The sequence below is a fragment of the Cavia porcellus genome, unplaced genomic scaffold (assembly GCF_034190915.1).
Source record: "Cavia porcellus strain 051 isolate PalLab524CR breed Dunkin Hartley unplaced genomic scaffold, mCavPor4.1 scaffold_6, whole genome shotgun sequence".
NCBI classification, from domain to species: Eukaryota; Metazoa; Chordata; class Mammalia; order Rodentia; family Caviidae; genus Cavia; species Cavia porcellus.
The window spans coordinates 9,750,663-9,776,603 of NW_026947489.1; the positions used below are offsets into that span (position 1 = coordinate 9,750,663).

Here is a 25,941-nt window from a genome sequence, read left to right on the forward strand (position 1 = left end):
AAGAAAAGGTTTATTTTGCCTCGTGATGTTAGAGCGTCCAGTCCCCGGTCAGGTGAACCCGTTGTGTTTTTAGGCTTCTCGTATGGATACCCAGTGTCCGTGGTGGGCAGGGTGAAGCAGAACTGACTGCTTACTGTGCAGAAAGTTAAAAACAGAGGAAGAAGCAACAACCACAGTCCCACAGAATCCTTCAGGGCCACGCCCCAAACACCTATTCCCTCCCGCTAGACTCCCCCACCTCTGAAAGGCTGCACTGTGTCCCGGCAGCACGGCCCTGTTGAGGCATTCAGTACTGGTGTCTTTGTTTTCCGCTGACGTCCCATGGCTCGATTCCCATTTATTTCCCCGACAGCTCCTACTTTTACAACAACCTGGGGTTTTCTCCAGACTTGGTTCTGCACATTCAAAGTGTTTCCATATCATTGCTCATAAGCTCACACTGTTCTTGGGCTCTGTATCAGAAACCATTTTCTCTTATGTAGTTGCTCTTGCTTGGTTTCATAAGGAAGCCAGTCACCATTGTAATCAGTTGTTAAAAAGCAGGAGCCATTGGTGCAAAGGCAATTTTTGTAAATAAACTTTTCTAGTTTAAAAACTCTTTTGCACCTTGGACAAATCCAAACGCACTTATCAGAAGACCACTGCTCCCTAGCATTGTGTGCTACCTGATCAGAGTGGGAAGTCAGGTCTTCCTGCTTTGGTGCAGAGGGCTGCCAGGCTGGGGAAGTGTTTGTGTGGCATTTACGGTTTGCTGGTTCAGCAGCAGAGCCCAGGATAAGCACGCTAGGGCAGCCAGATCAGCACATCTGACCTTACCGTGTCTCCCTTCCCTCCTCTCTGTGCAGCTTCTCGGGGGCACGTACATCTGATTGTTTATAACTGATTCACTGACCCAGAGAGGCTGTGACCTGGGCTGGGGGAGGCACAGCAAATGTGTGTCTGAGTGTGTGTGCAGGTGTGTGCAAACTGTGAAGGCTATGTGGTGATGTTCCACCTACTCACCGGTGGGCTTTCAGCAGCAATCCACAAAGCATGTTTAAACAGTGGCCCTACAGGCACTGAGAAGCCAAAGTGCATTCTTTGTCGTTATCATTTGGTTCCTTCCAGTGGTCTGCATTGATGGATTATGGTATCCACCTGCAAAAAAAGTGCCTCAAATCCAATAAAATTTGATTTCTTTTCTTCATTCTTTTGTTTGCTGGTGCTGTTTCCTCCTCTTCATCATTTTCTTCTTCTTCCTCCTTCCCTTCCTTTTCCTCTTCCTCTTTATTTCTCCTTATTGGCCAACCATGTTGCATGCTTCCATATAAAAATAGACACAGTTAACTGCACTCTGTGTGTGGTTGTATAAACTGTAAGCCGTGTTGCCTGCTCATAGCTCCAAACCAAACCTCCAGAGCCAGCCAAGCGAGCTCTGCTGTACTTGATGGAGCATGTGCCCTGCATGTGGATGAGCTCTGCATCTGTTTCATTGTGGTTGGGGTTGTTTGGTTTTGTACTGGAGATGCTGCCCAGGGCCTCACGTACCACACACATGCTAGCAAGTGCTACACCCCAGCTAGAGCTTTATTTTTATGGAACCCACTCAGATGATGCACTCTCTCTCTGTTGCTCCCTTGAAAGAAGATAAGAGTGACCATCTGTAGCAGGTGGCAGTTACAGAAAAGCAGTGCTAAAGATTGGCTTCATGCATGGGGGATTAGTTGGATTCAGTGTCAACAAGGAGGGTATTGGCTTAGGGAGGAAATGTCCTTTATAATACAGTACTTCCCCGTACTGTTCTCCCAACTCTTTATCAGAGTTTAACTCCTGCAAGTTAGCGGAAGGAGCCCTTGGGTTGAGGTACATGTAGCTTGGCAGGTGGACAGCACCTGCATTGAAGAGACTTCTTCCCTTCCCCACAGCTCATCCATGGCATGGAGCTGGCGGGCAGAGTGCAGCTGGGTTGAACTCCATCTGTGCATGGTTGGCTCCAGCTGCACAGCAGTTTGCTAGCAGAGCTACATCTGGTGGGACCGCACAGGGAAGGCCACCAAGGCACTGTCTCCTAGCCACCCTATACCTACTGGCCTATCTGTCTCCCAGGAGTTACTGGGGGAGGCTCACGAAAGAGTAGACTCAGTAGCAAAGGGTAGTTTCCCAGGGACACTGGCGTGAGGGACATCTGTCCTGAGTGCAGAAACAAAAGTGTAAAGAGCTGCATGGGCAGTGGGTGCTCTGGAGAGCCAGCCTCTGGATGTGTGGCCAGGGAGCTACTCCCCACCTTGCCTGGCATTCTAAAGATGGCCTTGCTGTTCACATACATTCCTCCAAAAGAAGCATTGTTCCGTCCTGGAAAACTCCCATCCCTGCTCCATCGCTGGCCACCACTGTTCAGCAGTTCAGTGCCTGCAGGCCTCTGTGTGCAACCTCTGGCTCACACCTCTCCCTGCGCTGCCTGGCTTCCTCCTGGTGTGTGCTTGGTCTTCCTGTTTCAGGTGAGGGCCACAGGTGCGAGTATGTATGCACATGGGTATGCTGGTCTGCGCGTCACCCGTGACTTTGGAGGCCCTCACTCTCCCACTGTTGTCTCTTCCCTGGCTCCAGCCTACTGTCTCTGTGGAGGATGAGGAAGCATCCAGAATGTGCAGCACAGCACACCTGGGGCCGCTCTGTCGTCCCCAGCCAGCATCCAAGCTCACATCCTAAGAGCTCCTGAGAACAGCATCGATCTTTATAGGGCCAGCTCTGGGTTGAGCCACAAGGTGCCCAGGGTGCAAAACTTAAGGAAGCTCTCCTCCTTGGGGGGTATACAAGATACAGGATCTGCCTCTAACAGGAAGTGCCCCCTTAAACTTGGCACATGGACACTTTTCTTTGCTGGCCTCAGCCCTGCTAGTGCAGGCTGCTGGGATCCAGCAGACCAAGCCGATCTTGGGAAAGTTAACTTTCCTCTCTGGATCTGTTTCCCTCATTCTTAGTCATGAAGATTAAATTAGGCAATGTGCGTAACCCATTCAACACGAGTCTTCAGTGTTGGGTGGATGTTCATGGCTGCTGTTGTTATAAGGTGCATGCAAAGGCATCACACACACATATCAGTCCCAGAAGAGCTCTGGACTTACAGGTCCAGCCCCCTGGGCACCAGCCCCTCTGCTGGCCCTTCTTGCAATCGATCATGTGTGATGCTGACCATGAGGACTTCCACAGGAGGTCAGGGCCTCCCCCATTCTGAAGAGGATGTGTTTTGTGTCTCTGCTGCAGGAATTGCTTACTTAGGAGGTGTGTGCAGTGCTAAGAGGAAATGTGTGCTTGCCGAAGACAATGGTCTCAATTTGGCCTTTACCATCGCTCATGAGCTGGGCCACAAGTAAGTATCAGACCCTGATGTTCTGCTTCTTTAAATTCCTCTCTGAACACGCGTTTCTTACTTCAGTTCTCAGAGTTCTGTAACAGCACTGCTCTGTGCTTTGGCTGCTTCTGCTTTCAGGCCAAGGCCAGTAAGTCACCCTGCACAGCCTGCAGTGAGCCCAGGAGATTACTGAGCAGGCGGCTTTGAGTGTTGAAATGTTAATTTGAGGTTCATGTTTATTCTTCAAGCCAACACAGTAAGGGGAATAAGTTTTTTCTGGGTGTCTTATGTTGTTTTCCTTGTTTTCTTGGGTCAGCATGATATTTGATACACTCTACACCATCACAATTATAGGATTTATCTTTAGGTTGTTGATTCTGTTTTCTTTTGAGCCAGTTTCCAACATAATCAAACTTCTGCGTATAGAATTCAAGTGTTTCAGTTTTAAAGAATAAACAGCAACTGCCTTTGCATATGCTTTTAGATGAAAGAACCCTAGGACCTCAGAGCCCAAAGATGCCAGGAGAATTTGAGCCAGCCTCCTTTTTAATTAAAGGCAGAAAACAGAGGGTTAAAGGGGTTGAGTGGCTGGCCCAAAGTTGCACTCACCTGCAGGAAGTCTCAAGACACAGAAAGCCAGCTGACCCTCCAACCATGGCCTGAAGGTTTACACTTTCTCCTGGAGAGAATGTCTGTTTTATGTTTTTCTGAGGGAATACTGTGATATGACTTTGTAATTTTTTAACTTAAAAGAATTAATTTGAGGCCAGGGCATGCAAAACAATGAGAAAATTGATATTGGATTGTATAAATTGTAATTAAGTGGAAATATCTAGTTGGAGGGCATTTTAAGATTCTTCTGATGATGTATACAGGAAGATATCTGGGCCTTAATGTTAAGTGTAGCTTTTGCAAGAGTAAAGCCAGGGTAGAAAAAGCAGCATGAAAGCACCTGTGTTTTTCCTAGAATTAACCATATAAGTGGCTTTACTTTTTTGTTTTTTAAAAAATGATCCTCTTTTAATTTTTTTCCCTCCCATGGAGGAGTCTGTAGTTGACTCTTTTGTACTCCTTGGGTACCATGGTGTGCATACCGGGATTGCAAATACTGACACATGGATGCCATGTGCATAGCACGAGGGGCATCTATTGACCTAGGGACTAGCAATGCCAGGTGAGTAGCTGTCTTCATGCCATTATTTCATCATGACAGTACTTTTTAAATATTGCTGGAAATACTTTGTCCCTCCTGTTTTCAAATTAAGGGCCATCACATGTATATTAACATCTCCAAGCTGTGAAAATGACTTTGAGAGGCATCTTCTACTGTCAAAGGACTACAGTATCTAAGAATCAACTCAGTTTTAAGAATGCAGAGCTCTGAAAACATTTGCCAGCATTGAGGTTGTGATGGGTATTTGAATAGTAAATGTAAAACGATTTGAGGTACAATCACTTGAATTGCAATGTCCGCCAACAGCCTTCAGCAACATGGTAAGTGCTGAAGTCATGTCTGTACCCACTTGCGGTCACACTGTGTGGTGGTCTTTTCTCCTTGGACATTTAAGAATGCAGAGAGCCACTTTTCCCTTTGATGACCTGCTGGTTGTGCTGATCTAAACCCTGGCTTGTTAGCACAGGAGGTCTGCAAAGATGAATGGTTAGATCCAGTTGCACTTTAGTACCTTTAGTCTGCTCAGAATTTCCTGGAGGAAGCTTTGTAGCTTTGCTATTAGACTCTGATTACCTCCCAAACAAGCTCCTTGTTGTTAATCAAAGCCAATAAATCCTGTCAGCACTTGGGCCTCCCCTTGTTGGGTGATAATGGATTTCCCAGGGAAGATTTTGTATTGTGGAGATGTTCCTCGACAGCGTTGGGAAAGCGGATCCCCCCGGGATAAACCACATCTTCCCCATCCATGGGCCTCTCTGGTCACAGTTCAGGCAACCTGGCAATACCGTGTGGACTGCTTAAGTAGGACAAGATCTGGACACTCAGCAAAGCCAAGCACCAAGCTGCTTCACAAATACAAAACCTGACAGCTAACCCATGTTTTGAAATAGAGCGGAGTAATTTAACTCCGAGTTAAAAAAAATCCACAGGTGGCTGGCCTGCGGGTCCTTCACCATCAATACCAATGGAATATCATTGGGGAGGGGAGAGCCTCTGCCCCCAGGTGACCGTGGTGTCCAGGCTGTGCTGTCCAGCGCCCTTTGAGCACACCCCTCAGATCTGAATGTCAGGAGAAAGCTTCTCAATGTGAGCTGTTTATCAAACACGGAGCCCCATGAATTCACCTGCTTTTCTTTCTGCCTTGGCTATCAGAAAACATGAAGCTAAAATAAGGCTCATTTTTAGCAATTAAGTCATTTACATCCTGAAATTATATTTTCCTCCCTTTCTCTTCATAGCATTTCTCTTTATGAATATTTATTTTGAATAGTTGAAACAAATTGTTCGATAGCATAGACGGGCTTTGATCAAATTTACAATCAAATACATTCAAACTATAAACAAAATTAAAAATTCCTGCCATGGTTATATCAGTAGTTTTGCTTTGAGCATGAATTAATAACTTACTAATGATGTTTAAGTTGAATCATCTGACTTACTGAGCGCCTCCTATGTGGCAGGCAATATGTTAGTTCCTATTGTACTGCTTAGTCAGTCTTGTGAGGTAGGAATTACCTTTTACTCTGCAGGTTAGGAAACCAGCATTTTTTAAAAAAAAGTTACACTCTCTGCATAGCATGATTGTGATTACGCATACATATGCAAAATAGGCTCATTAAAATAAGAATCCAGATTGTACCAGGTGATAAGAAGACAGCTTCAGAGATATCCAGACACCACCTGGGACCTGCTGACTGGGGGAACCCTGCTGACTGGGGAATGCTAGTGGCCCAGAGAGTGAATGTGTCACCCAAAGGTGCTAAAGTACCACATGTGAGCCTGGCAGCTTTCTGACGTGCTGCCCTGACTGAGGAAGAGGAGGCTGGAGGAGACTTCGGCCTGGCTGCAGATGGGAGCTGAAGGGGCTGCAGAGCCCGGATGATGAAGGCCTGGGGAGGGGCTGACCATGTGGCCCCTTGGGGGGGGCGAACTGACCACGCATCTCAGCCAGGCTGAGAGCGCTTGGAGGTTTTAAATACCTGTCTGTGACCTGTTGGCCATCTGGCTATGACAGACTACCCTGGTTTGCAGCTGTGTTGCCTTTAGGTCCTGTGTGAAGGGAAGGAAGGCGGCTGCCTCCCTGTCTTATGGGGATCGCGTGGGACACTTGCCTCTCAGGTGTGCTGTGCCCGTGTCCTGTGTCACCCTTTTTCATCCTGCGGGGACCGCTGGAAAGTGTTAGTGTCTAGACGTGGAAGATGGCTATGCTGGGCCTCTCGGACCTCGGATGCTGTTTTTCAGAGTGGGGTTCCTGAAAGGGAGCAGTTCCTTGAGAGGAAGAACTCTTAGGCTTTTTCCCTCAAGAAGCCAGACAGGCTGCCTGGGGGAGGAGGCTGGCATCCAGAGAGCTGATCAAAATTTGGTTTTAGAGAAAGACAGGAAGCTATAAGCAAATGTTTTGTTTCCCTCAAGCAGGCCCTGACTGACTGGGCTCCCCCGGATTGGTTTTTGGAGCTTGTCCCTGAAGAGGGACAGATGCCCACATCTGCTGACCACTCAGAAGGAAAAGCAAAGTGAAAGTCAAGGGCACCTTTGTGGGTGAAGGAAGGAGTTGTCGTGACTTTTGTGTGATGTTAAAATGACTGGGTAGCGGACATCTGTTGGAATTTTAGATTGCGTGTATAAGATTATGTTCGCCAATTCAGCATGTCAAATATAACAGAATATATTCTGTATCCGTATACAGATACATTTTACAGTTTGGAAGTTACAGTGTAAAACAGAGAAAGCACCTGGCCCTGCGGAAGAGGGACAGCTCTGTTTTGAGGACAGTGGGATCTGCATGGCCACAGAAGGGTGCGTAGTGGGTGAGAACTCACTGGTGGGAGGCCAGGAGAGCACAGAGCTGAGTTTCATCTTCTAGACCTTCCGAACTGGAGGAAACACAGCACCCTGTGTACACAGCATGCTTTGCGAGCAGCAAGCGTTAGGGCCTTCCAGATGGAGAGATGGAGTGACAGGGAGAGGAGGGGTCCACTGGTCCACACGGAAGGAAAGGACATATCTTTGCATATGGAAGCAAAGGAGATTCGGTCTGTAGAAAACTCGTGTCTGCTGTGTGGCTCCCAGGAGGCTCTGTGAGAGAAGCCTGCACCAGATCAGCCCTAGAGACGCGGCTGCCTTAAGAATCAGCCTGGATCCACCCAGTGGGCTTGCAGAAGTCTTTCAGACAGCCCAGATGCCACCGTGAGACAGCCTCTTCCATCTGTCCTTGGGTAGAGCTTCTCCGGAGCTCCTCTTCCTGGCTTTCTTCTGGGCATCCCTATTCTCTTTTACAGGTCAAAGAATTATTCTCTCTCCAGTCCACATGTGTGTCTCCTCTGGCCAACAGGCTCAGCCTTTGGCCTCTGCAGAGGTTTGCTGCTTGGCGTAGATGACCTCTGAGCAGTGGTCCACAAGAGGACCATGTGGAAATGTAGTGGCTGTGCCTCACCCGGCTGGACTGGTCCACTGGCTATGAGGGAGAAGCTTAGAAAGGCTCTCCAGAGGTCACCTGCATCCTAGGTGACAACACAGTAGGACAACACCCCAGGGGTTTCGCCATTGCTACAGTCACCTTCTCCCTCTGTCTCTTGCTCCACGCCCCTGCCCTCCCAGGCTTCTGTCTGTGTTAAGCCACAATGGTGCTGAAAATCATGCTGCCCTCTGGCCCCCACTTTCTCTTCTGAGTGCTCCACCAGCTGGTCACATTGAGGAAAGGCTTAGTCTTCTCCTTGTCATATTATCCTACACCTCCCTGGAGGCCTCAGTGAGGGTACAGCACCGAGTGACCTCTGGTGCGGTGATGAGGAAGGATGAGACCTACAGAGAGCTGGCAGTGGGAGTGGGTGAGGGTCAACTGAGTTACCTCCAGGAGAGGTCGGGGTCCTGAGCACAGTGGGCACCAAGGAAGGAAACACAGCTGTGGCTTTGAGATGCACGAAGAAGCTGGGTTTGTCTAGCTGGCCCACACCCCTGCTTCTGCAGACTCACAGATCATTAAAGGAGGACTTCACAGTCCTACATGGTGCATGCCTGGGTGTTCAAACCTGCACGTGTCCTGTAGCCCCCAGAGCTGTCCAGTTTTGGAAGCACTGACCGGGCCAGCATTGCCTGGAAGAAGTGCAAAAGTACAGTAGAGCGGGAGACACCACAAGTGCCCACTTCAAAAGGGGGCCCAGGGAACTAGGCAGGTGACATGGGAAGCTTGGTGTCCTCTGGTAAAGACGTCCATCAAAACTAGATCCAGTCACTTCGAGCTAGAGTGTGGCGCTGTGTAAATGGACATCAGCGAAGAGGTGGACAGTGAACAGTGAACCTCAGGGAAGATGTCCTGGTGACCCCGTACCAGGGACATGCTGCCTGGCATGCAGTTCAGAACACGCAGGATCCAGTTCCGGGGAGCTGTGGCTCTTGGGCAGGTCGATGCTGACTGAAGCAGGGGAAGAGGAGAGAGTCCTGTGTGTGGGAAGGTTTGTGCTTCTAACCGGAATCAACACAATTCACATGCAAAGGAATTATCTCGATCCCAGAGCAGGAAGGAAGGCAAGCCCCAGTGCGGATGTATGACCATGGAAATGCTGTCTGTGATTTGTATTAAGTATAAGCACCAGATCCAGTGCAGGGGAACACAGAGAGGATGCGGGCAGACCTGGGAGGGCAGGTGGCCACCAGCAGCGGTGGCTTTTGCCCAAGTGTCTGGCCTGGATACTCCACCCCATAGGCAGCACGCAGGCATCAGACATGGGCTGGCCTTATAAGGAAGGCACAGAGAGACAGAATTTCTGGAAATGTCATAACTGTTTAGAATCCTGGGGGAAAGGGAGCATGCTTTTGCTGTGGCTGGAATTAGGACAGCTCGGTTCACACAGGGGCTGGTCTTCCCGAAGGAACAGCAAAACGGGCGACTTCTCCAGGAAGGGCCAGTCCCCGCTGTGGGCTTCCTCAGCTTTTCTGACAGTTCCCATTCAGCTTCTGTGGCCTCCAGGAGACCTTTTCTTCCGGACTGAAGGGTAATCATGGTGGTGGCTACATTCAAGGGCTCTCAGGTTTCCCACAGAGGGGCCTGGAGTGGTTCCTGAGTATGATTTCCTTTGTGCTTGGCGCTCGCATCAAAGTGGGTGCGTGAGCTGGACGCGTCTTTCTTACCAAGTTCCAGAGGTATGCGGAGCACACAGGCTTCATTCCCCCTTTAAAAAAAAAAAACAATGCCCTTATCTATTTCTTACATTTTGCTGCTGAGAATTGCAGGATTTTTCACATGAACTGACCTGCCGTGAACCTCGTGGTGGCCCAGCTGCAATAGCTTGTGACTTTGGAGGACACTCAAGATGGCCACAGCATAGTCTGTTTTCCATGTTTCTCCTCCTCCCCTTCTCCCACGCAAAAATAAGTCAAATTTTCCACTCTTTTTCCTCATGGGGGATTTAAAATTGGAATTTTCAAAACCATCAGAGCAGCTTTGTTTCAGTTGGTCCAACCGAAATGGCTTTCCTGCCATCTTTTCTGCCGTCAGAGGGGTGGTGAGGAGGGTGCAGTATATTTCTTTGGAGTCCTGTCCTCCACGTGGAGTCCTCTGTAAAGAGAGAACACTTCTTCCAGTTGTCTGGAAAAATGCAGAGCGCCTGCTCTTGAGAGGACCTTGACCATGGCCTTTCCTGGTCTGTCCAAGCCTGACTTGATACCCAGACAGGAGGGAGAGGAAGGCACCAAGTAGCCATTAAAAGCTCCTGAGCACACAGGCAGCTGTGGTCCCACCTGCCCTCTGGGCAGTGCGGCCCCAGCAGCCACTGGCTGGATATTGCCCCCGTGATGGGAAATCCAGCTGCACCGAGACTCCTGTGCCCCAGAGCATCATTACTGTAAGAAGGTCGGTTGCAAAAGCTGTGCTGTGCTTGTCTCTACCCCAGGAATGTTGCGTGTTTAATTATCAGGTGGATTGTCTTGCCTGAATCCGTTTCAGCCAAGATGGTGTGCGAGGAGACAGGATTCGGAAAGTTGAGTTTGGCAGGAGAATCAGATTCTGAAATCCCCTTAGAACTTCCTTACATTACAGGCTCGGCCAGGAATTAGATGCGATCCAATTTTCTTGTTAGATTGCCAGAGCTTCTGGCAGCTTCAACTAAGTGGCTTTTCTCATGGTTCTCAGAGCTGGATGGGATGTCTAGAGTCATCTGAACATCGTTTTGCAGGTGATGAGGCTCCCTTCCCATGGCTCTCAGTGACCGATGGAGACTCCAGCCAGAGTCTCAGGCTGTGACATCAGATTCCTTTCCACACACGAGCAGAAGAACCTGGGTCGTAGCCGAGCCTTCACCATGTGACTGTCCTGGTAACTGTGTCCACTACTGTTACTCAGTCAGTTTCTGCTCACGCGGCTACAGTTCTGCAAGTCCCATGAAGGGCAGTGGGGGTGTGATTATGATACGAATTTCCCTGGTGAGGGTCTGCTCCTTCCTCCAAAGTGAGTGGTTTCATGCCTGAAATCTTCATGCATCTCATGTCCACTGCTGACAGAAATTCAAAATCAAACACCTGAGGACATTTGCATGTGCTAAGACCTAGGAACCTTGTCGCCAGCCTGGCACACGGCACATCTGGGAAAGGGCCCTCCTCCACCTTGTCTGTCTGAGGACACAGCATGTTCACAGCTTACATGCACGTGTTGGTTTGGCCGAATGGTGTTGACAAAAGTCCAGTGAGAGGGCCCAAAAGTCTGCAAGAGAGAGAAAGGCATCTGCTGCTGTGTTTCTGTCATTTGACAGAACCACAGGGACCCGCGTGCCAGGGACCAGAGTGTGGATCTGGGATAGAACACATCAGGATGAATACCAACAAATAGGTGTACATGAAGTGATGGAGGTTATCATTTTTATAGCAAGTCAATGTAAGCATTAAAATATAATCATTAAGACAATGCTATACTTCTACAGTGTGAGAAGGAGCTTGTATCAAATAAGCCTCTTGATTCTCTGCCTGTCACTGAGGATGATCACCAGGAGCAAGAGAGAATGAAAGGAAGGTAGATCAGGTATTGATCAAGATTGAGTCTTGGGACTTTCACAGTCCCTGGTGAAAGGGTGGGGCTGGTAGCTGCTAGGAGAAGCAGGCGCTGTGATCCTGGGATGTGTGACCTTGGAGCCTGAGCTTGCATCACCTTGGCCGAGGCTTCACCCAACACACAAGTGGATGCACTGTCAAGATGACAGGGCAGAGACCACAGTGCTCTTGGAAGTCGGACTTGACCACACTATTCCCATACTGAGGACATGGCATATCTAGTAGACCTCTCCCTTGGGCCAGCTTGAGACTTGCTCAGGACCAACACACCAGGCCCCTGCTGATGGCTCACAGTCACATGTAGGTTGGTTACTAGAGAGAGGAACCTGAGGCATATTATTCCCTCAGATAGAAACTCGGAAATACCTAAGTGGTGCCTATGAGCCAGCAGTCAGGAAAACTGGGGCATCTGGATTAATAACCATTCATCTTCATGTTGCGTGCTATGTGGTCACCAAGGGGTGCAGGAACTGTGCCCCAGCTTTAGGAACAGTTGCTATAAGGAATAAGGCAGCCAACTTCCTGCCAGCTGCCGAGTCACATAGCCCTTGGTTTACTCAGCGGAACAAGTTCTCCAAAGCCCTTTCCCCTTGCTTCCCCTTCTCCTTGATGAACTGTCCTTTCTCCTCCACCATGATCACCACAAACTCTTGCTTCCTGTGCCTAGTTACAATTGGCAAAGAAGAACGAAGAAGCCCGAATTCAGTGCTGCACAGCTTTGAGAAGCACCCTAAAACTGCCCCCGCCGCCTGCCTCTCACAATGTGAGCTGAGGACCTGTAGCACCAGCATCCTAAGGGAACATGTTAGAAAGCAGGAACCCGGATCACCCAGGGCAAATGGCGAAAGCACATCAAACGGGAGTAGGCTTCTCTGCCCCGCTCATCTCATGTCCTTCACTCTCATATAGACTCTGGATGCAGTAGGAGGTATAATAAACATGAAGTCTGTGAAGCTGCTCTCAGCCCCACAACGTACTGTTTTACAGTAAATACTTCTTCATAACTGGAAATAAATGTAGTAAAATACATAAATGATTAGTAACATAGTTACTATTATAAGTATTATGTCCTGCACACAATGGTGTTACGCTTTTATACATGGGGCAGCACAAAGGTTTGCTCACACCATCATGATGACAAACACGTGAGCAAGGCTTTGCACCGTGAAGCTAGAGCAGCTCTGACGCCGTGGGACAAGGAGTTTTCAGTTCCATCATGATCATGTGGGACAGCTGTGATGAACGTGGTCCGTCACTGATGCAAATGTACGATGCAATGCATGATTACAACTAGGTGGAGTTGAAGAGAAAAGCTCCCTTTTTTCACTTTTTTTCAGTGTTGGAGGTTTTAGAGTATCTTACCCTGGTTTTGGGAATCCCTTCTCTGGTCCCTTATCTCCTGCCATGCCATCAGATCCAGGGCATCTTCAGCTGACTTTCAGAGTTGGCTATAGGCTATGTTTGTCTTTCCCTGTGCTTTGGACACCAAGTGTCTTTGTAGAGGTGGTCAGGGCTATCCTTGATCCTCCCTGCAGACAAACCCGACTGTAATCTAAACACCTGGCTTAATGCAGCCTGGAGCCTGGGGACTAGCTTCTTGACAAACATATCTGAGAATATATTGGTCAACCAGACGTATAAAAGATGATAGGAATCAGAGTTCTATCTGCAGCATTGAAATCTTACAGAGCCATCAGCAGGCCAAAAGCTGTGACCTTTGATTTTCCCAAAAGGAGAGCACCAGATCATTGGCCCAAGGCTGTGAAATGCTATCTCACTCCTCTCCCATTCCGATTGTATCTTTGGTTTGAAGTCAGAAGCTGAAACCTAAGAAGTGGTGCTTCTTCTGATTCTTGATGCCAGTGACCCGTATGTGAGAGGTGGGTCCTGGGTCTGCTCACATTGTTGAACTTCAGGGGTTGGCAGGTTAGCTTCTTTGGTTGTCATAAAGTGTCATTTTCTCTTCCTGCATTTGGCATATTATTACTCATGTTCTCAAAGACCAGGGCCGCCTCCAAATGCCATGTGGAAACCTCTGTCTGGGATTTAGACGAGCCCTAGCATCCAAGACCCTTGCCACTTCGGGGTACAACATGGATTCAATTGTGTGTCCTGAGAAGCTGGTCTGCCCCTTGGGAGTTGCGTCTGGTGACTGTCTGTCTTTGGTGGCAAGTGGGCCTGGCACATGTAGTAAATCCTACAGAGTAATTGTGTAATCCATTTCCTTGTGAAGCAAGAGCAGGGAAAAAAGCCAAGCGAGTACTTACCAACGGGGAAAGAAAGCTCAGTAACACCCAAAGGGATCATATTTTCAAACTTGGGGATTTGCAAAGGGTTATAAAGGTACCCCTTTTGAGCACAGAGGGGAAACTGTGCTTTAAAGAAACAGCCCCTAAATGGTGCTGCCTTCTGTAACTTAAAGCATAGAGCAGTGATGCCACATCTTTTAGAGCTCTCAGTGATAAAAACAGCTCACTGAGGCATGTGTGTCATAGATTCACCACCACTGGCATAGTGCTTTGCAGAGCCTGCCCTTATGTCAGGCATGCCATTGTGACCTGGACTGGCTCGTAAGTCTGACTTTTCATTTAGTCGAAGACTATGCAATAGAACTTGTAACTGGACCTCCAGGTGACTGGCCAGCCAGTTTGCCCACCTGATTCAGGCTCTCCCAGATGAAATTGAAAGAACTTGTTTTAAATGAGAATGCCAGACCATGTTGATACTTGTGGAGGAGCAATATGTGCTAAAGAGTGAAAAATAGGTTAGTGCCATCTTGCGAAAGAGAAATGAGACAAATGGCATACATTCTAGACTTGTTATTAATATTGTTTCTAAGAGCCATTCCAGAATGACTCATCAGACAGTTTGTGGGCTCTTAGAAAGAAAAGGGGCAATTCCAGAAGTCAACCAAGGATTGTGCAGACACAGGTAATGTAAATTCCCCAAGGTTTCTGCAAAACCCTTGATACTCCTAATGGGAAATATGGTCAGCTGAGCTAGCCACTAAGTGAATTTGTGACTGTTGGATAACCTTACTCACTGGCTGCTTAATAACACATCTGTTTGGTAAAGATGCTTCCTGCCTGCTGCAGGGCTCAGTGGGATTGCTGTGCACTGTAGTTATGACCTAGCTAGAGAGGTGGGTACCATGCTCTTCTATGATTAATAAAAGGAGAAGAGACACGAGTAATATCAAGGATGAAGTGGAGATTCTGCAGCCAATAGAAGATAATAAGGGACAACAGCTTTATGTTCATAAACTGAACAAACAAAAATAAAGGGACTAATTTCCTTGAAAACGACAAACTAACAAAACACAGTCAAGGGAGAGTAGATGGTTTAGATAGGCCTGTGTCTGTTAAAGAAATTGGACTTACAGTTTGAGGAGATACATTTAACCTGATTTAAACATTACAAGGTATATTCATCTAAACATCAGTACATCATAAATATGTATATTTTTATGTTTTCATATTATCCATTTAAAAAATTAAAACTTGAAAATATAAAAACTCTCCCTCAGTCTCCAGGTCAAGATGATTTCACTGGAGAATTTTGCCAAAGGTCCAGAAAGTAACATCTATTTTACATAATCTCTTCTAGAAAACAGAAAAAAAAAAGAAACACTGTCCTGTTAACTTTATGAGTTTTATGAAGTCAGTATTTGATGCCAAAATTGGAGGAAGACAGCACGTAAACTCATAGGCCAATATCTCTTGGGAAAATTCCTCAGTAAAATTTTAGCAAATTGAGTCCAATTTTGTATATACAGTACCAAACCATGACCAATTGGAATTTATTTTAGATCTGATAGGCTGGTTCATAAAGTATTACATATCAACAGGCTAATGGAACAAAATACACATTAGTAGGTACAGAAAAGTCATTTGTCAATCCATTGATGTCTATTCTTTAAAAATGTACAGTTTATGTGTACCAGGGAAGGTCCTCACCCTCCTAAATCACATTCACAAGACAACTACAGCCAATAGCATCCTTAACAGTGAAAAACTGTTAACACTTTCTAAATTACCAAGAAAATATAGTACAATTCTAGTAAGATGTATATGGGTGCTCTCTGAAGCAAATCACAATAAATCAAAGAAGGCTTGACTATTTGGAGATGTATATTATACTCTTGAAGACTTCCATAGTAAAGGTGTCAGTTTTCCCTAAGTTGACCTATAGATTTAACAAAATTCTCTCAGAATGTCAGCAAGGGTATTAGTAGACATAAAGTTACTCCAAAAATTTTAGGGAAGGAAAAAACCCTGGAACAGTGATGGCAAACCTTTTAGAACATTCAGTGAAATAATCAGTCTGCTGTAGCATGCGTGCCATGGGCTCACCACCATTTCCCTAGAATAACTAAAACCATTTGAGAGAATGGAGAATAAAACAGGACAAATCACTCTCGATGATATGAAAGGTTAATCTGTAGCTACAAAACACTGGTGCTGATAAGGAAACAGTTCATGAGACAGAGATTAGACAGAAATAGATTCAACAAATATGTCCAGTTAATTTTTGACGAAGATATAAAAGCAGTTTAATACAAATTACTCAGTGATCGCCTTTCCATTCGAAATTGTTAGAACAGCTTGCATGTCCAGAGGCTAAGAAAAATTAAACCTAAACTTCATACTTTTCAAAAAGTTAACTCATCTTGAACTTAAGTGTAAATTTGAAAACTATTAAGCTTTTAGAAAACAGCATAGGAAAAAAAAATCTTTGGAACCATAGCTAGGTAAAGAGTTCTTCACTGAGCTTAAATACATAATCCATAAATCAAAGGTTGTTAAACTGCAACTCAATGTTAGTGATACAGAAAGACAAATTACGGACTATTTCGAAATCATACATCTGATTATGTATCTAAAAGAGTTCTCAAAATTCAGTTCTAAAACTGCATGCTTAGGGTATGATAAAAAATGCAGGCATTTCATTAAAGAGAAGGCACTGGTGACAAGCCACCATGAGAAGTGCTCAGTAGCATTAGCCCTTAGGGAAATGCAAATTACATCCTCAGGGAGATGTCACTACATTCCTATTAGACCTAAATTTTTTTTAAAAAGTGACAATATCAATTACTGGCCTGGATATAGAAAATGGAGTCTTCTGTGTATTGCTGGTGGAAATATAAAATAGTACAGCCAATCTGGAAGTCAGTTTGGCTGTTCCTTTTAAAATACAAATTCACTGTCCACCCTAGCACTTACCCACTTGTGCATACATGCCGAAGAACTGAAACTTTGAAAATGTATTTCCACTAGAAAGTTGCATATGTATATTTATAGCAACACTATTTGTGATAACCCCAAATGTGAAGTTGTCTAATGTCTTCCTGTGGCCGAGCAGTTAAACCATTCTGCAAGCATACCGTGGAATGCTACTTTGCAATAAAAATGAATGAATTATGGACATAGTAACTTGGAAAAACCCAAGAAAATTATTCTTAAGAATAATTCTGAAGTTCTCTCAGAAGAAGATGTAATGCATGATTCCATTTGTGTAAGAGCTTTGAGCTAGCGTAATGAGATGCAATACGGATTGGTGCTCACTGCAGGCTTCAGGGGCAGGAGAGAGGGTGGGAGGGCCTGTAAACAGTGGTCTTGTGTTGATGGTACAGTTAAGAGGTTTTATTATGGTGGTGGGTCCACAAAGCTGCGGGTGATAAAATTGCATAGAGCTGCACGCATACACAGAAATGAGCGCCTGTACAACTAGAGAGTTGAAAGCAAGCTCTGTGGATTGCACTGATTTCAAAGTGTTCAGTATATTTTAATAACAGAAGATATCGGCACTGCAGAAGGCTGGGTGAAGGGTATGCTGAACAAACCTGTATTTTTTTTTAACTTTTTACAAATATATAATTATTTCAAAAAGTAAAGTAAAAGAAATTGTGTCTGAAGGGTCTTTTTAGGCCACATCTCTTATAAGTTTAACAGTGATTTCTACATGAGGAACTCGGGAATCAGTTTCTCAGCTTGTTAGATGACCGTAGCACGGTGAGGTTTGATGCTGGAGGCTTCTGTCCGGGGTCAGTTGGCCCCTTTGCTTTTCCCTGTGGTGAGGCCGAACATCCCGGTGAAGGAGCATGGTGGACCAAAGCTGCTCACCTCACGGCAGGTGGGGAGCAGAAAGAGAAGGACAGAGCCAGAGAGAAAGAGGTTGCGGACCAGTTGTAGTACCCAAGGTCACACCCCCAAAACACACTGCTTCAGCTGGGCCCCACACCTAGCTTCCATTGCTTTCTAGTAATGCTGTCAGATTATGGTCATGAGTGGATTAACTCACTGATGAAGTCAGCACCCTTTAGAGCCGGTCATCTTCCAGACGCTCGACTTCTGAGCCTGGAAGAGTGTAGGGGACGATGTAGATCCCAACTGTGACTGATGATTTTGGAAGCAGGCAAAATGCAGAGGTTCCTCGTCCTTATCCGGTGGTGCTTACTTCATTTTGGAAGGAGCCTGAGTTGTTATGGGTGCTGCTGGGTTGCCTAAAGCTCCCTTGAATTTTCCCTGTAACCAAAGAGAAGGGATGCCTGAAGACAGGTGGAGGTGCTGCTTTTTGGTGTGTTTGGTGCCTCTGAGGAACTCTCTCCTTTTTCAGAATGGGACTGGGATATTTGGTATTGGAAACCTTTTCTCTCTGTGTTCTTTGAGGTTAAAGTTTCTCTCCTATCTGAAGGTGCTCATTTACACATGTCTGCCTGTGAGTTTGGGCCCCATCTAGATCCAAAGGATACAGACCAGGAGATGTAGGGAGGAAGAAGCTGAGAGCCCGATGCCCCCAGGGCGTGACACTGCAGCAGCTCACAGGAAGTTCTCCTTGTGAGGCTTTCTGCTGTTATCATTGAATATAGCGATCCCCACCAGTGCTTGTATTGTGGCTTACTCAGTGCACCAGTGTTGGGATGTAGGTCCTACTGGGAGGTGTGTATGTCATCGGGTGGAGCTCTGCTGATGGGTTAATGCCTTTCTCATGGGAATGGGTTAGCTCTTTCAGCATTTCACCCCTTTTCTTCTTCTTCACCTACCCACTTCTGCTTTCTACCATGAGTTACAGCAGCATGAAGCCTTCACCATAAGCCAACAAGATATGGTCTCTGTACTTCAGGCTTGTGAGCCAGAATAAGCTTCTATTGTTTACAAACTATCAAGTCTCTAGTATTCTGTTTCACCAACAAGAAACCACCTAAGACACATGAGTTGAGTCATAAAGAAATTACAGTGTAGAAGCCAAGATGGCCCATCCTTTTGTGGGTCACCTAGCCTAGTCTGACCTCATGGTCCAGGCATCAGTGTCTGGAAGATACATCTCAAGGCAGACCATAATCTATACATGTCTGCAACGTGGAATGATTCTCTCATCCTGTTTGTGCTGATGGGCTAATTCTTCAATCTCTCGTGCCCTTGAAAAACCTTGGCTGCCAAAATAAACCTTTTGTTTATGTGTCTGTGACATTTCAGAGAATGAATCTATTTTGGGGCTGGAGGATGGAGAAAAGGAAAATGTAAGTATAAGAAATCTTACCAAGCAACATGTCCAGCTGCCATGTTGCCCTCTGTGGAGACACTGTCCACATAGACAACGATGTTACCCTTGAGTTGGAATCAAGACCAGGGTAGCGTAAGGAAGGCTGAGATGAGCTGGTGGTTTCACAGGGCTGAGGACCAAGTGATGAAAGAAGACCAAAGCCTGGAGAAAATGAAGCCACGAAAATCCACCCCCAAAGTTAGAGTCTCCCTTGTACCGTCCACATATTCCTTCACCAGGTCAGCCTGTACTTGGTGCTTGTTTACTTTTATGTAGAATGAAATAGCGGTTTTACTTTCCTGGAGAGTTGGGATTGTCTTAAGGGTTTCAAGACTGGAGGGTGGGGAACTATGTGGATACACGATGCTTCTGCCTGCCTTTAATTCAGTGAAGTCCACTGACATCCTACGAGGAGGAGAAGGTCAGTCTTTTGGCTTTGTGGTAGGGAGCAGGACGGCCACAGATGAGGCAGTCCCTTTGACATCTCTTGTTTCAGAAGGATTCATTTCTGCTCTGTTGGGTCACAGTATTTAGAATTGATTCTTCTGTAGACACAAATTTAAAGGAAACACTTAAGGTTAATATCAAAATTCTTTTTGAAAAAGGAATAGGAAAAGGGTCATCTTAGTACTGTGGCTATTTCTGTTTCATGTCCCACCAAAAGTGAAAGTCCCGTGGGGGCCGGGTTGCCTGTGGCTGGAGAGGGAGGAGGAGTCCACGGGCAGGGAGACGCTGGAACACAGGGTTCTCTTTCCTCTACTGCTTTCTCCTTGGGGTAGCACATTCTAGAAGATCAAGGACCTGCCAGAGCCACCCTTTCTTGACAGCGCGAGGCCTTTTGTCTGGAACACCTTTGTATCTCAGAAGGGATTTTGTAAGGCTTCTTTTCCTGTTTTAATAACTCTTTATCAACTACAAAGTTGCCACCAGTAAAAATATCAACTATCACTTATGCAAGACTTGGCATTACTTGAAACCACATTCCATCCCTGGAACACGATAGTTTCTCTGAGCCAGGATCCTAAGAGGGTTTGAGGACAAGTTGTGTACACAATCATTAAGTTGGCCAGAAGAATATATTTTTATCCTGTAAATTGAATGTCAGTTAAGCAGTAGTGATTACTGCAAGAAGCTATAATTTATGCTAAGGGAAGTGGAGATTTTTTCAAAGATAAAAATTGTTCTTTAAAGATAGCAGATAGAGACTCAACTGCATGGAAATTTCCAGAACAAACCCTTGGCTCTCTGTGGCATGCAGGCTAGTCCGGAGAGGGATCTTCAGACTAGTGTTGTCCTGTACCACCATGATGATATTTTCATCACTGGTCAACAGCAAACCACATGTGGCACAGTGGTCTCGTGGGATTGTAGCATCTTGGGGTGTGTCACCATCTTAGTGTGTGTAAGGACACTATTGTCTTTTCACAACTGCAAAATTTCATAACGAATTTCTTAGTATGGGGCCCTCTCACCCATCAACCCATGACTATATTTCGTAATTTAGTAGTGTGTGGACTATTCCTGAACTTTGTTCTTAGAATGCTCCCCCGCTGGTTGGATGTGTAGAGAAAATATCTGGACCTTACATTTTGAGGTTGCCCAGAATTTTCCGACACCAGTGCCTTCTCTTGTTTTCCAAAATTTGAAAATCTGGGCAGAAATAAATGTCAGAATCTCACCTTTGACTAACCGGAAATTATTGTCCTAAATCTTATGTGGCCTCACTGAAACCCTGGCGATAATTCTTGCCGTTGAGTGTCAGCAAGCAAAGCAAAACTTCTCCCTTTGTGGGCAAAGGTGGAGAAGGTTAAATGAAGACCTGAGAAAGATCTTGGAAATTTGAGTTGTTCCACATCGTGAAGATGGGTTTGGTTAAGGCTCCCTGAGAAGGCACGTGGCATCTGAGCCTGGAGGCTTCACAGAGATCAGCTCTGGATGGGAGAAGACTGTGATGTGGCCTTCCCTGGAGTATGGTCAGAGTTTCTTTCTAGAGGAGATGTTCCTAGCCCTGTTGGTACAGTAGGCTCACTTGGGAGGCCCTGTAAGATGCAGGCATTGGCACACCCTGTAATCTGAGCTTTCTGGGATACTAAGTCAGGAGGATTGCAAGTCTGAGTCCAGCCTAGGTGACTTAGCAAGATCATATCTCAAAATAAAATAAATATAAAAAATTTAAAAAGGGACTGGAAATGTAGCTCAGTGTGAAGTCCCTGGGTTCAGTCTACACAAAAGCAAACAGCTGCCCAGCCTCTCCCCCATGATCCTGGTCTTCAGCAGACCATTAGTACTGTGCTTGTGTGTTAGGATTCCCGAGAAGTCTTCAGCTTTTCATCCTGACTAATAGCCTACCTGGAGTGCTTACTAGTGCTGAGAATGCCTCATTAATGGTGACTTTCAGAGTGTCTGGCTGCTGTATTACCTTTGTTACTATAACAAATGCCTGAGGGCGATCATCTTACATAGAGGAAAGGTTTATTTTGGTGCATGATTTCAGTTCATGATTGGCCCCGTTGCTTTGGGGCCAGTGAAGCATTATCTCATTCTGACAAGATTGAGATTAGGTGGAGCAAGCTGTGTGTTTCATGGTGATTGGGAAGGTGAGAGGAATAGATGGATGAGCTGGGTCTCAGAGTGCCTCCTGCCAACGGCACTTCCCCAGTGACCTCTCAGTAGTGCCTAGATCTTAACACACAGCTTCCACATCACCTGAGAAATGAATAGAAGTGGGAATCTTCAGCCTCCCCCCACTTTACCCTTTATACTACTCAGCGGTCTCAGTTTTTAAAACTGTCCTACACACATTCTCTCCTGGGTTCTAACCTGTGCTGAAGTTTGAGCACTGTTGGTTTGCACATGGCGACAGTTGTCAAATGCTGGTAGACTTTAGATCCACCTGGGAACGCTTAGAAATCCAGATGCCTAAGTTACAGCTCAGACCATTGGAATGAGAAGTGGTGGAAGACAAGCTCCAGTGTTTTTGAACACTGGAGAAATTGAGAAATTAAGCTAGGTTCTTCCTGGTCTTCAGATTCTAGAGTTCACTTTCAAATTTTGTTCTTTCTCCCTAGCTTTAAGTTCATTAGACAGCACATAACTGCCTTAGAGCCTCCAATGGATGCCAGCGTCCCCACGGGAACTCTGTTTCTGGTGGAAGATGCGGCTGTTTGCTTCTGTTTATTATGTACTTGGGAGGAAGGGCTTCACTGGATTCTTTGCTGAGGTGTCACACTCAGGCATACCCAGCTACCTGAAGGGATAAAACTTAAGAGAATTTCTTAGATCTGGTCGGGCTGTTGTGATTTTGTTCGTCAACAAGTTGCATCAGTTTACAAATGTTTATCAGCCCCTTCTGTGTGGCCAGCACTGAGGGATCTAGTTAAGGTATAAAGAATGACAAATCCTGCCTTTCAGGGTGGTGGCTCAGCAAGGCTTTGAGAAAGAGGGAAGAGCTTTGGTGGTTGCAAGTTCAAGATGGTAGAATGTCTTCAACATTAAGGGCCAGTGCAGGGAAGAAGTGACCCACAGACTGGGCCTTAAAGTAGGAACTCGATGTATGAAGGGTATGGGCAAAGGTACTGGGGTAACTGGGGTGTTGTGGGAGTCCAGCAGGGGCTGAGGCCACTCACTGACCCATGATGAACACTCAATCTGGGAAGGGGGCTGGAGGCATCCATACTCCTGTCCCTATCCAGCTTCTCTCCAGCCCCATACAGGATGGAAAAGGCAGAGCCCAGATAATGAGGTCATAAAGCCCCTCCTGATGTGTGGTTTTAAGGAAAGGAAGCAGTAATGGTCATTAGGAGCAGGAAGCAGCCCGTCCTTAGGGTTTCTGCAGCCAGGAGCATCCTGTGCCCTTTGATGTCCAGGGGAGCTCTTTGAACTCTGGGAAGCAGCAGGTTCTGTCTTAGCTTGTATGCCCTCCCGCGGTCAGCTAATCCCTTCCTCTGAATTGGCCTTTGAAGGGGAGAGGAAATGTGGGAGCTGGTTTCCAATACCCATTAAAGGCTGCCCTGGAGGAGCCGGTGGCAGGGATTACTTTGGAGAGGGCCAGTAGGGGCCTTTGGAAGCTAGTGGTGGGGGGAGTTCAGTTTTCATCTCATGCCTTTGGTATCCTTTGAATTTCTACCATGCACTTATTTTTAGCTACTGAATACAGTAGTGAGTGCCTCAAGCCAGGCCCTTTCTAAGAACACCCCCACCCCCACCCCAAGAAATCGAGCAATTGCTATTGTTTGTCAGTGGGAAGCTCATTAAATCTAAGCTGCTAAAGTCTGGAAGTTACTAAATCTAAAGAAATTGAAAATAATCTGGCCTACTTAAGGGATTCACTGTCCTTTAGTTTCTTTGAGGGGGAAGAAGGAATAAAAGCAGTTTACTTAAAGTGTTTCTTCTAAGTAAATAAAGCTGCCCCTTGATATCTGCAGGATAGTTCCAGGATGTCTCTTGACTACCAAATCCCACGTGTTCAGGTCCGTTACTGAAATGATGTTATATTTGCATACAGGGTACACAGTCCCGTTCACTTTCAGTCAGCTCTGGTGACTCACGATAGTATGTAAATGATATGTGGATAATTAATACTGTCTGGTTTAGGGAGTAAAAGTGTCTGGACATTTTCAGCTCAGGTGTAGTTTGATTTTTTAAAATTATCAAATATTGTTTATCCCTGCTTGGTTGGTTCCAAAGATGCAGGACCTGTAGATACAGAGGCCCCATGGTTTGTCTTCACAAAGATGTTTTCAGCTGAGGGTTGTGAGGCTTGTCAAAATACAATCATGTTTTGTCCTAAAGCCTCCAGAGGGAATCTGAATGATCTCAATTTAGTGTCTCTTCTCCATCTTCTGTAACTGGGTTGAATAAAGAAAGCACCTTTGAGACTGACCAGATCTGACTTCAGTCCAGAACTCTGGAAGCCCTGGGCACCCAGGGGAATGCAGTGTTGCTGGGAATCCTTGGACAGGCGGTTTCTGTCTGGGTGTGGATTTCCACACAGGTTCACATGGAGGGGCTGCGGGAGCGCCCTCAGTTAGTAACCTCAGTTAGTAACCTGAGCAGCAGCCTTCTACCAATGTTTCTGGTTGGTTGTTGCTTTTGCTTCTGAGACAGGGTCTCATTGTGTAGTGCAGGCTACCCTGAACTCTTTTATGTAGCCCATGCTGGTCTCCAACTCCTGGTGATCCTCCTGCTTCAGCCTCCCAAGTGCAGGGAGTACAGGTGTGCATCCCCACCTGCAGCCTGACAGTGTTTCTCATGCACAAAGGTCTAAGTTACCCAGAAAGGGAGATGATGGTATCACAGAGAACTTCACTTGTGCCATTTCCAAACCACACTGTGCCCATTCATCTCAGAATTCTGCGTGTGTCCCAGGTAAATATATTTGGAAGAAAAAACACTGTACTGAATAGGAGCAGGCTCAGTGTAGCAACTGTTTTCATAGGGTGTTCTAAGGCAGCAAGAGGTGATCTAAAGTGTATGAGAGAGGAAATACATGTGTCCTCTGTACACACTATAGCATTTTACATAAGGGATTTGAGTATCACAGACTGTGCCATCTCAGGGGCTTTGGAAACCATCCCCTGAGCTATTTCCCCGCATTGACCTCTGAGTTTTGGGTGAATGTGCGATGGCTGCAGGGTGAGGCTGATACTGTTAATGTCTCAGACCTGTCTCAGATGGAACCACTAGGCGGTGTCTAAGATGACCAACTCTGAACCCCCTCCTGAATGTCGGGGCTCAGAGGAGCCCAGAGGCTGCTTTCCAGAGAATATAGATTCCTTTAGGCTGGGCCTAGGAAAGCTGCTGGCTTCCTCTGCAGCTGTGTGTGTGCTGGCTCTCTGGCAAGCCCAGTGCTCCAAGAGCAGAGCTTGTGTCTCTCTGATGGCCTCTGCCTCTAAACCTTTAACCCCAATAGACAGTATGTGTCATGGTTTATGTCTGTGGCCCCCAGGCCTCACACCTTTGCATTGTGCATTTGTGATTGATTCATTGTCTAGTGCTTGGATTGATGGTATCAGTGCTACACCCTCATAGGGGTGGAGCCAGGATGTAAGGAAGAAGGTGTGTCTAGACTCTCTTTTGCCAGTTTCTGCCTTGCTGTTTGCAGCCACCACGAACTGCGACTCTGCCATGCCGCCCTGCCTTGGAGCCAACAGTGAATATGGACTGAAACCTCCAAAATCTGTGAGAAGTAAACCTTTCCTTTCCCAACTTTGGGCTTCAGATATTTTGTCTCAGTGACAAGTAAAAAAGTAACTAAGACAGTAAGCTTCTGGCATCAAGCACACATGATAGATACGTGCAGATCATGGTATTCTTTGGCTTCCCTGTCTGCCATCGTCCCATAATCTCACTTCTGCATGACTAGCAGGTACAAGTCTGTCTTAGTTACTTTTCTCTCATTGCTGAGACAAAATACTGAATGCCTGCCAGGTAAGGAAGAAAAGGTTTATTTAGCTCACAGTTTGTAGAGGTTTCAGTCCATAATCAGCTGGCTCCAGGGCAGGGTGGCTTGACAGAGGAGAACAGTTCATAATAGCAGAAGACAGAAAAAGCAACAACTGACTTTAGTGTCTTTCGGCCCCTTTTATGCTCTGTGTAAAGTGCTGGGATTAGGGCAGTGCCAAACCAATCAGAGCATGCACACCCTTTGTATCTCAGCATCACACGCTCCGCATTCAGCCACTTCTGAAAAAGCCCTGTAATCACGTGATACTTTGGGAGTATCTAGATGTAAACTGTAACACAGTCCTTTGTGCTCCTTTAGCCAAGGAGGCAGATTTCATCCTCATTGGGTTGTGTATGGACTGTAGATTCAAACTGTGCTCTGATAGAATTCTGGCGCGGCTGAAAAGATAAG

The 25,941-nt window shown here is 46.2% G+C and overlaps 1 protein-coding gene across 3 annotated transcripts in view; it reads left to right on the plus strand.

Annotated features, from left to right (window-relative positions):
• Positions 1-25,941, plus strand: part of Adamts17 (ADAM metallopeptidase with thrombospondin type 1 motif 17) — a 327,254-nt gene that overhangs the window by 123,007 nt on the left and 178,306 nt on the right. For all 3 annotated transcript variants that reach the window (XM_063249924.1, XM_063249925.1, XM_063249927.1), the window contains exon 8: positions 3,244-3,349. In XM_063249924.1, the coding sequence (XP_063105994.1) occupies positions 3,244-3,349 (106 nt within the window). The remainder of the gene's footprint in view (positions 1-3,243; positions 3,350-25,941) is intronic.